The sequence below is a fragment of the Coturnix japonica genome, chromosome 3 (genome assembly GCF_001577835.2).
Source record: "Coturnix japonica isolate 7356 chromosome 3, Coturnix japonica 2.1, whole genome shotgun sequence".
NCBI classification, from domain to species: Eukaryota; Metazoa; Chordata; class Aves; order Galliformes; family Phasianidae; genus Coturnix; species Coturnix japonica.
Genome location: NC_029518.1, coordinates 72,354,820 through 72,369,490, shown reverse-complemented (window position 1 = coordinate 72,369,490; position 14,671 = coordinate 72,354,820). Strand labels below are relative to the sequence as shown.

Below are 14,671 nucleotides of genomic sequence, written 5' to 3'. Positions count from 1 at the left end.
ACTGCTATGGGTTGACATGTGAGTGCCAAGCAATAGCACACCTGCTTGCTCATCTCACACTCCAAGCAGGTCAGGGGAGAGAACAGGAAGACCTTAATGCTATGCAAGCACTGCTGGACAATAGCCAGAACACTGGTGCATAATCAAGGCCAGACCCAAAGAAAACAAGAAATTAAAGACTGTAGTTCATTTTCTAAGTTTTCCTAACTAAGTTATTTGCTTTCAAAGTATAAGAAAAATTCTAATGCTCTGCCTCTCATTGTGTATTTCTCTAACAGCCAGATTAGTGAATTTGCACCTGAGTTATTCAGATTCTTATCTAAAGAACTGCTGATAGCATAGACTGGCACTAACAAGTTGGTGTCTTGTAGGTTAAAAACACTATTTAAAAAATGAATGGATAAATAATTACCCTGCTTAGTGCTATCTCTCTTATACAGACACAGGAAAGTCCAGACGAGTGGTGAGGTCATTGCAAAACTGGTACATCTGGGGCAAAGTCATGGGGGGACTATAATATGATGTCAGGAACTGAAATGTCTTAATTTTGGGTATGTGGCTTCTGGAGTGAAATTTGTAGATCCTGAGCAGGACTTCAGCTTATTTGTCTGGTTGGTGAGGAGCCACAGCTACACAAATCCAACCAGGATCAGCTAGAACATTGGGCGTGGAGGGTTCTTAAAGTTGCAAGCAAGAAATACTGAAAAAGTGGTGTCTGAATTTAGTCCTGTGTGTCACACCTCCCTCTTCTGTTCTCTGATATCTCCACAATTGAATTCGCAACCTGCTTAGGCAGGTTAGAAGAGAATCCTGGATCCGTATAGGAGATTAGAAATCACCCCTTTCCCAGTGATGCTGCTCTCTGATTTTAACCTTATAAAGCTTCAAGTTAGCACTTAGAAACAGTGATAGTTTTCAACACAGAAAATCTGCCACTGATGTGAAAGTCTGAAATTTAGGCTAATCAAACTTAAAAGTAAATCTGTTTCCAGGTGGTAGTTGAAGGGAAAATATTTACACAGCAGACTGACTCTTCTTTCTCTTTTTTTTCCCCCTCTTGGAAGCTGTCCAGATGGTTTAGAGTGTTCGGGTAAGCACTGATAGACTGTCTAGTGGGCACAGCAATAGAGACAGAGATATTTGATATTTATTGTCCTTCCCTGAAATGCAATATGTGACTATCAGCTCCATCAAAACAGTGAGGGCCTATAAACAAGAAAGAAATAAAATAGGCTGCTGAAAGGGGGACAGTGTTCTCAAGAAACTATTCAGTGTGCAGGCAAATACTGTTGCAGTGATTTCTTTGTACTGTTAAATTTATGTCTTTTACTTTTTAAGATGTTCTTTTTTTATGTGTGTAAAATGACAAACTGGTAACTACTCTCTAATAAGAGAAAAATAGAGGATTTGAAAAAACTGGCTAGAAATCATTCCAGAGTTTCTGCCCTGGTCTGTCACTGTGGAATTTGTTATGCAGAGCTTGAACGCTGTTTCTTTGGATCCTCAAGCAAAGTGACATAATGCCCTTCCAGCATGACTGCTGTAGGGTTTTCAGTTCAGGAGCCAGGGTGGTTGTAAGCCTAATGTGGTATCTGGCAAGGCTACATACGGTTCCTTGCACCCTTGCATGGAGCTTATCCAACTCAGTAACTGTGGTCCAGTTTAGCCTTCAGAAGGGTGATACTCTAGATAAAAATTCAAGTGAACTGCTCAGAGATCATAAAATGTCTGAAACTTTCTTTACTGTAGTGGAGAGAGTAAATTTCTGCTGAGCACTGCAGTTTTCTAAATATTATGAATTTCTAAATATTATGTATAGCTTTCTAAATATTATGCTTTCTAAATATTATGTATAGCTGTTTCATGGTAAAGTAGCAGGTATGTACCTGTGAATTATCCCACCATATAAAGTTAATATCTGTCAAAGACTGGATACATTTTGGAGATGGATAGGACAAGTAATTCACTACACCATTGTACCACCTGTAATCATGATAATATAATAAATAAAATTCTAAGAAACACTTTGAAAGCAGTTGTAGTTCATCTATAAGTAAACATTACATAAATTCATTGCAGTTCCATTATAATTTTTGTGGCTTTCTTGTTTCTTTAATACCTTGCCATTTCTGTTCTTCCGAAGACCAAAGAAAACAAAGAAAAGGCTGAAAGATGTTTCTGACAGTCTCATTCCCAAAAGAAACAAATGGAAGAGGGGAATCCATTATTTTTCTTTCAGTGCTCTGAGATGTCACCTAATCTCAGTACAAGTAAAATGTTCTAAGAGGAAAATCAACAAATATAGTTGGCATGTTCATTGTAAAGTTATAGGTTACATGGCCAACTTGAAATATGTGCATGCGGAGTTCCTGTGTAGGATGGTTAATTTATATCATTTAGCTGTGGTTTCTTGTGATAGGACGACTACTACAGTTCACTCCCTGGTGTTTCAGCCTCTCTCTCCTTTCAAACTCCTGTCATTGTCAGATTGTATAATATTCAGATTGCCCAAACAGCTTAACAACATGATGAATCACAGAATCATTAAGGTTGGAAAGACCTCTAAGGTAACGATTGTCTAAGTCTGATTGTCCACTTGCCAATATTGTCTACTATCCCATATCCCATTCCTTAGTATCCCTTCTACACATTTCTTGAACACCTCCAGGTTGTTCAACCACTTCCCTGTCCATCTCATTCCATTACCTGACCACTCTTTCAGAGAAGTATTTCTTAATATCCAACTTGAACTTCCCCTGGTGCAACTTGAAGTCAACCACCACCTAGCCACAACCTCCCTTCAGGAAGTTATAGAGGGCAATAAGGTCTCCCCTGAGCCTCCTCTTCTCCAGGCTAAACAATCCCAGTTCTCTCAGCCACTCCTCATAAAACTTGTGCTCCAGACACCTCACCATCTTCATTACTTTTCTCTGGACCCACTGCAGGGCCTGAATGTCTTTCTTGTTGTAAGGGGCCCAAAACATGGTTTTTTTTGAGTTTTTTTTTTGACACTTTGATAACTTAATTTTGAGAAGCCCTTCTGGACTTGGACTTGCCGTGCAGAGGTGAGGGATGTTTGTTCCTGGGTATCTGATGACTATGTATCCTTTTGTGGTTGTTGAATGAATGGCAAACATAACAACAGCCTGACTTTAGCATGTAACTATCCAAATAATAGAGCTGTAGCTGACATGGGCCTTCTTTTTATAAAAGCCTTTGTTTTTGGAAGCCTACAACTAGAGAGATTACTGAAATAAGTATTTAGCCCATGGGAGAGGACTAACAAATTACTTTGCAGAATCAGTTATATAAGCTCTTCAAAAATCCTGTCCAGATATCTTAGGAGAAAGTTAGCTAATGGAAAACTAATGTTTAGACTGTTCTGTGTGTAATTTTTCTTGTTTTCTTATTTTTGTTTATTTATATAATACTGGGAATACACATGCACATATGTTCATTCTCCTGGGAGAGCTGTGCTGAGTAAGGCTTTCTATTGTAATCCTAATCAGATCAGTGAATGAATGTCATCTGTCCCAGAGAACTGAGCTGCCCTTTTTAGGAAGGATGCTAACGGCTTATTCTCAATGGCCCACAGTATTCACTTGGTCAGTAGCAGAGTGCTCATTCAATGCATTTAAATTATGAGTTGTCCATTATTTCTTGTAAGAGTACCTTGCCTCTTTTATAAGAATAGAAAGGTCATGGTCATATGTAAAAGAACTGATTGCTAAAGAGAAACAAGTTAAAAAAGCTTGGCAATAGAGATCTGTTTATATGCTGTCCAATGAACGATTACATTCAAAAAAATCTGCTTCAAAAAGCATTGCAGGCTACATTTGGGTAGGCTGCTTGTTTTTCTACTTCTTTGTGTGGTGAACACCTGATAAACAATAAGAATCTGTCTGAAATGCTTAACAAGTTCCCTCCTTCACTTCTTGCAAATTTAAAGCAAAGGTGAACAAAACTAAGTTGCTCCTTTAAAAGAACTTACTGGAAATGATTTTATTTACTGTCATTGAAACTGCAGTCGGTAAAATGTTTTCTATTCTCAGTTGCATTAACATATAGACAGTATCTGTATAATTGCTGACTGGTAGATGAAATTTGCTTTGTGCTAATATTTTACTTTGGCCCAATGCCATCACTCTTTTGTTATTGTCCTTGAAGGAAAATTATTTATGCTGATCTACAATATCATCAATTTTTACTTTGTTGTGCAGCAAATATTTTCTAGTAGCAATGACAGTGTTATTTAAACAAGTCTCAATCTACCTGCTTAACAAACCATCAGCCACATTGTTTGTGGCAGTGTCTGTAATCACATCTAGTCTCATAGCAATAGGAATACAGCACACATAAGGAGCCTGTATCATAGTCAAGATGCAGCTGCTCCTGCAGCCAGGAACGACTTGGTAGTTGTTGCTGAGAGAGTAAGAGCTGCCCTGTAAGTGGAACTTCTATAGAGCAAAGAATTCCTGAGGGCCAGCAGCTTTCCTACCAGGATAAGTTGGCATAAAACCCACATAAATGCCAGGAAGCTGTAAGGCATTTGTATCGTAATAAGGCATCAAATCCCAATTGCCAGAATTCCTGTCCACCAGGTAAAAAACTAAGCAGCTCTTGCTTTGTGGTAGCATTTGGGCAGTGAATGTGAGTTAACAGCTGGGGCAACTTTGCTTTTGAAGACCTTTTCAGCCACAGCCATTTTCAGCCATTTTTTATTCTGTCTAGCACTCCTCATTCTCTGTAACCTTTCATACCCTCATCTTCATGATTTATCACTGATATTTTTGTGTCTTTTCAACTTTTCCAGAGGGATTGTGCATCTCTGTCATTGATTATTCATGTCGTCTGTCCCCTTTGTTTTATTAGCTACTAAATTTGCCATGGTTTTATATGTTAATAAAGTGTAATTAGCAGCTCTGGGAAGCACAAGGGTTGTAATAAGTAATACAGTCACATTTCTGTCTGTGCACATAGCTGCCTTTTGCAGTGGGGCCATAGGTGCAACTTTGCCACATCTGTGCATATTTCAGTATATCAGCTGATTTCTGACTGCCTTTAGGGCATGGGTGTACCACAGTCAAGACAGCACTACTCTGCTGCCCCCAGCAAAGCCAATATGCCTGTGGGCTTGATGGTGAGGATATGGAAGTAACCTGCTACTGGTAGTGAAGCACAGTGCTGAGCAGGGAGCCATTGCATTGTTTCAGCTGTAGGAGGCAATGTGGGAATCCCTTAGATAGCAAATGTGTTGGGCTCCTGCCTGACATTGGCACCATTTTCCTTTCTCAGCCTCAGTCATGGTCTTTCTATTTTGCAGAAATATCCACAGACCTTCTCCTTATAAAGGTCAGGTGAAAGGTGGGGTGTGTTAAGAATATGTTATCTTTCATATATTACCAGGAAAGCCAGAGATATTCACTTTAAACTCCTGCCACATACAAGAGTAAAGCAAAACTGATGAGTCCTTGTGACTGTAGTATTTGAGATCACGTTTCTCAAAAATCACTTAAGAAACTGCCTTACCAAAGTGATTTCTGTCAAATTTTATAGAGCTATTATGCATTTTTATAACATTTTTTTTCCAAGTATTTTGAGGTAATATATTTTCATTACAGACATTAATAAGGAAACTCCTGTTTGAAATCTTAATGCTGCTTTATTTGCAAGTGTGGTGCTTTTTCTTCCTAACCCCCAATTAAGCACAGAAATGTTGATAGCATTATACTGAGCTTTGTAATGCAGATATTTCAAAACATGGAAGACATTTCTTCTAGCTGATCACCTTTTGGTTGTTCAATGTTCTGCTCATTTTAAAACAAATGAATGCATCGGGTTTTGTGCTCTTGCAATCATACGCTTAGTTCAGCTCATTAGTTAATCTTTAGGGTCCTTTCAGAGAGTGAATCCAGATTTCATAATCAGCAAAAATGTGGGATAAATGTAGGTGTTCTTCTAGAACAAAAGATTGATAATTAGCACTTGTAGAAAGCTTTTGATGATTGGTTTCTGAGGGTTAATGTTCATAGATACTGGTGCAAGAGCCAGTCACAAAGTCACTGTCAGATAGAGGAATGCAGCTCTAATCCTTATGGTTATTAATCCTAGTCTGTGACTATTTGCACACCCAGATTTTCTTTCATATTTCTTATGAAAATATGAAAAGAACATGGTCTTAGAGTGGTGATGGATTAAAAGCTAATTGAAACGTCAGGATTAGGGAAAATAAACGGCTTGAAAATGGTGATGCAAGATGATGACTCAACTGAGCAGTCTTCTCTTGGACACTGGTGATGCGAACAGGTCACTAGGGGCTCATGAAAACTGCCTGTACTCTTGAAAGGAAGGAAAACTCCTGGTGGGTGGTGAAAATGATGTTTGCCTTCAGCCACACAGCTGCAGAAATGCTTGCAGTAGCTGCCTGCCTGCAGGTTGATTGCTTATGGCCTACAGGTTTATAAAGAGTAGCTTAAGTCAATTTAAATCTGCCCAAAAGCCAAAAGGATGCCCTTATTTTTCTCACTGTGGGTTGTACTCATCCACTGCTTCTCTACCTTTGGCTCCAGAAACAGCATGACACCTGTGAGGATAAACCTAGGGTGAAAATAAAGGCTAGTTCTCAGATCAGATGCTATCTTCCCATGTTCTTGCTTATGCAGCTCATGTTCCTCATGGCTTTTCATCTGCTTTAGCAGAACCAGGCTGGATCCTTTTCAGATTTAACAGCATCTGTGCAATTTTCTGTTTTTATTCTTAGAGGTCAAGGGCTTAATTGATCATCTTTTGGCAGAGCTTCAGTATTGCTTATTACTCATCTAAGTATATAATGATTACATCGCTCTCTTTTCATCCGTGGCATTGCTGGGTTTGCTTCCAGTAACGTTTCAGCTCATGCCATGGCCTAGTTGTGAGATCTGTCAACTTTATCTGGATTTACTTTGTGCCTATTAATTTTAGATATATGTTAAATCAGAAATTAGCATCTGCTGATCACCCTCAAGGATTTTTTGTTGATGGAAATGTGTCTATTTCCTCTTTTTAATTGTATTTTTAATGCCAAAGTTAGGTAGAACAGACTGTCCATAAAAGTAACAAAGAAGGGACTTAGTACTGTCTCGAATATCTCTATATGTTAGCATTTTAAAATGTAACACTAATAGTTCTGTGTTCAAATAATAAGCAGGATCTGTCTGCAAAGTCTATTTTCCAATCCATGATGCTGATCAATACAGGAGACTGTACCTTCCTATGTTCTGGTGTGACTTTATTCATTCAGGCATTTAATTTCCCTGGCAGTGAAAGCAAATAAACTTAGCATTTCTCAAGGGGCCAAATAAGTAGGTGGTATTCATTGGAAATTATGTATCACACTTGGAGAAACTTTTTTTTTTTTTTTTTGCTTCCCACTTAGGAGCTGAGAAGGCTAAATGCAGACACAAGTTACTGTAGGGTAGGCTTTAGTAAACTTTGGTTGGAAGATAGAAGGTTCCTAATCTTACACACTGTTATGGCCTTCCACCAACAGCCAGGTCAAAGAATGATTTCTGCTTTTCAACTAGAGCTTCTTTTGCTTAACTTACATGGTTCCCTGTCACTGTGGGTGATTTGTGAGTATACAGCTTCAGGAGAAGGCAGAAGAAGTGGAGGGAAACAAGTGGGTAAAGCAGATATTACTGGGCAAAGATTGAGGTTGAATTTCAGGGAAAGCAGCACCTGTAACTGTTACAGTGAGAAATCAGTCTCAAAAACTAATAAGATCAGAGGATAAGGAGCACTAACGGTGAGGTCAGGAACATTGCAAACCGCCATCACACAGATGGCTAGTATGTGGAGGTCCAGACACTACCTGTTACTGTTCTGTATTGAAAGTGTATGTGTGTGCAGTCAATATTTAAAGGGATTTCTCTTACTGAATGCTTTTAAGTGTAACTGATTTTAGATGTTTAGAGATAGCTGCTATGTAATGATGGGTACAGAGCTGGAATTTCCTGACACTTACATAGTATTTTACATGTCATAAGCAGTTAAGTAGGGATTAATATTTCCACTTTACAGTAATGTGGAGGAGGAAAGGAACCTGAACTGGGTGCTTTTATTGTTTGCCAGTGGCCATGGAGGAAGTCTTTACTAAACTGCTAAGAGAACCTGAAACTTCCTGGCATCTTGCTATTTGCCAAAACAGTTCACTAAGTTGCTCTTTGTTCTTCACTGTTTCGCTTAAAAACTGAAGTTTATCAGCTTATCTGATGATAGAAGAGTAGTAGTTTTACAAGAGTGATAGTGAAGTCTGTTCCACCATAGAAGAAGTGAGGAGGTCAGCTGGAGTTTTCCACGCTTGTATTTTGTTTGCCGAAATGCGTGTTGGAAACCTCATCAGAAGCTCGTTTGCATTGTTAGGCACCTAATTACTTTTAAATATATCTGCCATGGATTTCCTGTTCATGCAAATCCATGCTTATATTTCTCTACCAAATAAAGTAGTGAAAGGTGTTTCAGCTAGAGAACGTATGCGTTTGTTTCATTTCTTTTGAAGCTGGTGACATCATTACCTTAAAGAATAAGTCTGCATAGGTGAAAATGGGTAAGTATCAGTATTTTCCTGAGCGTTATTACATATCACCCTTTGCTCTGATACAGAGCGTGGGAAGATCAAACAGGAACACATGAATACAGATGCTGACTCTCTTTTTCTTTTTTTCTTCTAGGATTATGATGGCTTTTTTGAATCAAAGGAGAGCAACACCGTCTTCTCCTTTCTTGGACTGAAACCTAGTTTGGCATCGAAGGTCAGTGTAATATGGCAGACTTTTCATGGAATTCTTGAAATATTGAGACTGAACTTTCCTTAAACTGAATGAATTTTGCATCTAGATGCACAGCTACCATGGTAGCTATTCATGTTAGAGAGGTAATTGAAATAGTCGCAATGAAAAGTCAAGCATTTAAAATAAAAAATAAGCATACACATATGAGGTAATTTAAGTCCACACATAAATGAAGTTTGAGAAGTATGTTTTTGTGTCACATTATCAATGTAAATTGAAAGCAACTGGCTTTTTTAGTTAGTGTAATAAATGAGATTTTGTTGCCACCTGAAAGCCTGAATGATACTTTCAAATGGCTTTATAGAGCACCTTTGGGCATTAGATTAGAAACGTAGGAGAGGATTTTCTTCCCTTTGCTGCTGTAATGTAGCTGTGGTTGGTAGTAGTGCTGCTTCAGGCCTGGATGGTAGCTGTTGGGTATGTACAGAGTTACACTTCTGTCAGGAGTTTATTTCTGGACTGCCTGGAGGAGAGGAGTAGGAGGGAACTTCATCAGGGAACTACAAAAGCAGGTTATTTTGGCAGCCTGCCTTGCTTTGGAGCTTGAAGAATTAGTCTTAGGAAAAAGATGCTCTACTGCAATCAGAAATAGCAGCTTGTATGCAGTTATATTCCTGGGAAGGAGCCTGCTATAAACCTGGAGGACTGTCATTAGAAGCTTGGCTGGATCACTCTATCAGTCTGGTATTGTTTCAGAGGGATGTCCCCTTAGCTGTTCTGTGTACCAGGGGTAGGAACATCCTATCTGTGAGAGTCACAGACAGAGAAAATGTTATGTATTCATAGCATTAATTATCTCTTTTTCCCTCTCTCTCTTTACTTTTAAATAGGAATCATAATCCTAGAAAACCTCTCTGAAGTATCAACAACTGCATCTTCTGGATGAATGACCCTGTTCTTTAGCACATGACAGCTTCACTTATGGATCACTGTGATAGAGCAAACATGTATCCTTAGTAGTAGTCTGCTTGCTATAAGACGGTGCTCTCCCACCAATGTGGAGTTAATAAGATGTTTGTGAAATAGGATTAAGGCTGGGCTACACATCTTCCTTCTTAAAAATACTCATTGATAGTATCACATTTGTCTTGAGATTGCTTTTGCAGCTAGCACTGATATTCTAATAGACACATAGGTTTAAAGGTAAGAAGTGGAAGTGCAGGGCTTCTGTCATGAATAAATTCATACAGACATGTTCCTTATGTTTTTAATTCTACCAACTACTGTTTTTGAAATCACTTCATCAGCACAGCTAAAATGCTGGTGGTTATTAGAATGTTTGTGCTAACTACTATCCAGAAACTACAAACTGTTGGTCTTAACATCTTAAGATCTCAGTTCAAGCCAAGAACTGCTGTATTTTTATTCTACATTTATTTATTATTATGTTTATGCTAGATCATTTTTATTGTAAGAAACATGAGTTGCTAACATTTGTCATGGAAACTTGATTTTCCTCATGATACCGGTTCTTTAAAAGTAGTTGTTATCATGAATGGGGTGCCAAAGTAAAATATTTTGACATGGGAAATGAAGGTGAAATGCATGTGCAATCATGTGGTGAAACTGTACTGGTTAGTTCAAAAGAAGAGGTCTCATAGCAAAAGATGACATGTTAACTCTTCTCTGAGAAAGATTTAACACCTAAAATTGGAGCTATATTGTTGGACTGTCTAAAAATGAATTTTTGCCAAACTTTGAGTTGCCCTGTAATCAAACACAGCTCCACCATTAGTCACGTAAGGGTCAAAGAGATACTTTCAGAGAGCACTCAGTCCCCTGTATTGGTAAACACTCTGCCATTGTCTGACAGCATACCTAACTTGCACAGCTGTCGTCCTACTTATGTCCCCACTAATGGAAATGTGGAAGTGCCTCAAAGACAGTGAGAAAGCTGAGCATGTACTTTGCTGGACAAGGCCACGACAGTCAGCTCAATGGAGGAACAGGAGCCAGGTGGAGATTGTTTCAGTAGAACTGTACTGACAAACATAGCAGATGCAAGGCCTGTGACTTGCCAATAACCATCACAAAACATGTTCTGGAAAGAAGTCAAATTGCTTTCTGTGTTTTGAATCAAGTCTGGCTGTTAAAATAAGAGCTATGTTGTAAGCTGTCTGATTCTCAAGTGACTTCATAATGACTGGATAGTGCTACTCAAATACACATCCTCATATCTTTGTATAAATGAAGGACAACCAATCATGTAGGAAAGCCTTTCTGCAACCACAAAATCTCTGAAGCCCAACTTCTAAAAGGTGTCGGAAATGAACCCTGTCTGTGTAACAAATCTCACGCTGTATTGAAGTCGATAACAATGCCATCCTATATGAGTTAGTTGGAAAGGACAACTAGCAATCATCTTATCCAGCTTTCTATAAACCAGGACTAACACCAACACTAGCTCAGGTCAGATATGGGTTTGTTTAGCAGTGTTAAAAAGATCCAGAGATGGAGATCTCATAACCCTGTATTTATCCAGTGCTGATGCTGCGGTAATCTCCTAGCATCCAGCCTGTGTTCCCAGGTAGTAACTTGCAGCTATTCCTTTGCTTCCTTTTCCAGTTCTCACAGGAAGAGTTTGGCACTGCCTTTTTGTACCCCCAAGATAGTTATAGGATACTATTAGATAACCTCTTAGTCTCCTTGCTAGACTAAACAAACACAGCTTTGTTAATCTCTCCTCATAGACTGTGCTTCAGGTCCCTGGCTGCTTTGGTTTGATGGAGGGCTACTCTCTCCAGTTTCTTGAGCTAGAGAAAAAGTGGATAAAGTGTTTTAGAAGTAGCACTCATCAGTACCAAGTAGTGCACTGCTGGCTTATGCCCAACCTGACTTTTACCAAATCCTCCAGTCTCTTTCAGTGGATGTATTACTCAGTCAGATGTTCCCAGCCTGTGCTGATGCCTCACCACCAGAGACAGAACTTCACTTTTGTCCTTTTCAGAATTCAGGAGGTTTCTGTTAGCCCAGTCTTCATGGCTACTGAGATCCCCCAGGACTTAAGCTCTGCCAGCTGTTAACAGCCTCTGAAGTTCTATGTTGTTTGCAGTTTTACTGAGGGTAGACACTAGATATTTCTCCAATATCTCCCTGCCAAAGATGCTGACTGATAGAACTTTAGCCTCTCGGGTTTAGGACAAGAGCCTACTGAAGACTATAGAGGTATGACTTGAACAGTGTTCATGACTACCAGTTTCTGAAGTAAAGAACAGGTTACCTTCCTTTTGGTGTTGTATCAGCTACAAGCTGCTTATGGCTTTGTGACTTTTCCCTTTAGCACAAAGGCAAGAAAGCTTTATAAAAGGAGACGTTAAGCTTTAAAATGATATCCATCCATTAACATTTGGACCCTCTTTGGTCCCTCCTTGGACCCTTGGGTGCTTCCTCAGCTCAGCTAGAGGGGCTAGATGGAACAAGAACACACAGATTTTGTGTCCATGGCTGTATTTACTAGTCAAAGTCTTGGTTAGAGCTAGAGCACCTTCTCTAGATGACCCCTTAATGGGGATTGATAACAAATGCATGTGTATGCATTTGTGTATACAAGTATGTGTACATGCATTTTTAGGATTTATGTTGTGTGTAGTAAGTTATTTCACTCTTGTCACCAATCCCATATTTTCATGAGACTTGAGCTTTACAATAAGAAGGGAGTGTGACACGAGGTAGAGCTGTACGTTAGCAAGTTCTATGTAATATATATATTTTTTTAAGTTGAAGATTCTTTAACTTTGAAAAAGAATACAGATAGAAATTCAGATAATTACACAAATTCAGTTAATTACAGAGAAGCCATCCTGGATTTATCATGTACTTGATATATTGTAAACTTAGAAAACTGCCTGAAGTCCCGCTCTTGAAAAGTTCACACAAGTGAGTAAATCCACTTGAGTAATCTTAGGGGAAATCCCTGGCTGTCTGTTGCAACAGGCAAAATCTCACTGAATTCTCCAGGGATGAAATTAGTTTTACAGAATTTCTCTTGAATTTTGGTAATTGTAGAATAGAAATCTCCAGCTAAATGGAGAGCGAGTTCTGTTGCAGTCAAAAGGTGAAAGTAGCTTACTTCAGAGCATTCCTGTGGGTATCATCAGTTGTATGGAGGACAACGCTAGCTTCAAAGATATCCTGCTTGTTTGCATGGATTGGCAGTGTAAGTCCCTTAGAATGTTTTCTTTTGGATTACAAGTGGCTAGCTAAAAGCCAGGAAGTATATATGTAGCTTGAATGTGATTTTTGCCTGTTGTGCAACAGCCTTATTTTTGTAATTAAAGTAAGTAGAGTTCTAGTTTGTTACACAAGATGATCTGGAATTTTTTAAACCAGTTTTGTAATAATGAGATGTAGCTGTCAGATAATGGAACAGTTCTGTGGAAATGAGCCGTTTATTGAAAGAAATAGGAAATTCCTAGTTTTGTTGAAAATATTTTGCATACAAAGGTATGAGATGATCCCAATTTTTAGCTAATATTTGTAATCACCCCCACTTTTTAAAGGAGAGAGTAGTGTGAGCTACACTTTAAGTCTTTGTACCTAGCTGAAGTTGTTGTGTGGGCTTATGTGCACATACACATTCACTGTATCAGTGGCTTTATAGAGATGTTTTTGCTTGAGCCACACACTGCTGGATAGTGCCTTGCCAGAGAGGGGACTGTTACTGTCAGGTCTTCTCAGATGTGCTCAGCTTTGAACTCACAAAGGGGTAGTTTCTATTATCACTATTTTTTTAATCATTCAGTATGTTGATTTTGTGGCCTGAGTCAAGAGGCCACGTGCTTTGGCTGTTTAGAATCAAACCTCCCAAGGAAGCGGGTGTGGAATAAAGCCCCTAAATCCATCTCTATGCTTTAAAATAACTCTCTTATGGAAGCATTGAGCAGCCCGAGTGTTATCACTGAAATGGAAAGAGGCTGCCAGCTCTTTGCGGGCTTCTTGGTTGTCCCTCCCAGTCCCCACACCCCACTCAGGCCTTTCATTAAGGGAGTCCAGTTCCTGTTGGAATCCCGTGGTAGCAAAGTGGGAGCCTGAGACTTTAGGCAGTGACTTGTGGCAAGAGAACTGCCTTCACAGGAGCACAAGACTGCGATCTTCACCAGGTTGTGCCAAATCCCATCAGTTTTAAGCAACTTCCCCACTGGTTTCACCAGAGCTTTGTGTGCGCGGTGCAGGGAGAAGTAAGCAAGGGCTGCTCGCCCCTTCACCCTGAGGAATTTGGGAGGGGAAATGGAGAGCAGCTTCTTGAGGGCATTCCTTCAGCCAGGGCAGATCCACCTCACTCCCTTCTTCCTGTTCTTTGCCTCATCCTCTTATGCTTCATCCCATCCCGCGCAGACCTGCGTGCAAAGCTCCTGCTCCCCACCGCTTGTAACACTGCAATAGCAGAGCTGGTGCTCCCCTCGACACGCCTCGGTGTTGTGTATCTCGGTGCGGGAGGGAGCATGTTGCATCCTAGACTGTGTACACGTGGAGTTTTAAATTATGTATTAAAACTGTGCTCGTCTAATAAAAAAAAATGTAATTCGGAAAAGGCGTTTGGGCTGTGTTGTGTGCGCCGATGGAAACGATGGAGAAACGCCGCTCTTTGTCCTTGCTGCAGCTCCCTCTGGTGACAGCCTGGTGCTGTGGCTTGGGTTCATAGAATCACAGAATCACAGAATTGTAGGGGTTGGAAGGGACCTCTAGAGATCATCGAGTCCAACCCCCCTGCCAAAGCAGGCTCCCTACATCACATCACACAGGTAGGCGTCCAGGCAGGTCTTGAATATCTTCAGAGAAGGAGACTCCACCACCTCCCTGGGCAGCCTGTTCCAGTGCTCCGTCACCTTCACTGTAAAGAAGTT

The 14,671-nt window shown here is 39.8% G+C and overlaps 1 protein-coding gene across 1 annotated transcript in view; it reads left to right on the top strand.

Annotated features, from left to right (window-relative positions):
- SH3BGRL2 (SH3 domain binding glutamate rich protein like 2) overlaps positions 1-14,358 on the top strand; it is a gene marked incomplete at its 5' end in the record, with an annotated part of 39,216 nt that extends 24,858 nt beyond the window's left edge. Inside the window, 2 exons of the mRNA XM_032443489.1 lie at positions 8,709-8,789; positions 9,659-14,358. Of these exons, the coding sequence (XP_032299380.1) occupies positions 8,709-8,789; positions 9,659-9,667 (90 nt within the window). The remainder of the gene's footprint in view (positions 1-8,708; positions 8,790-9,658) is intronic.
- Positions 14,359-14,671: the final 313 nt, after the last annotated feature.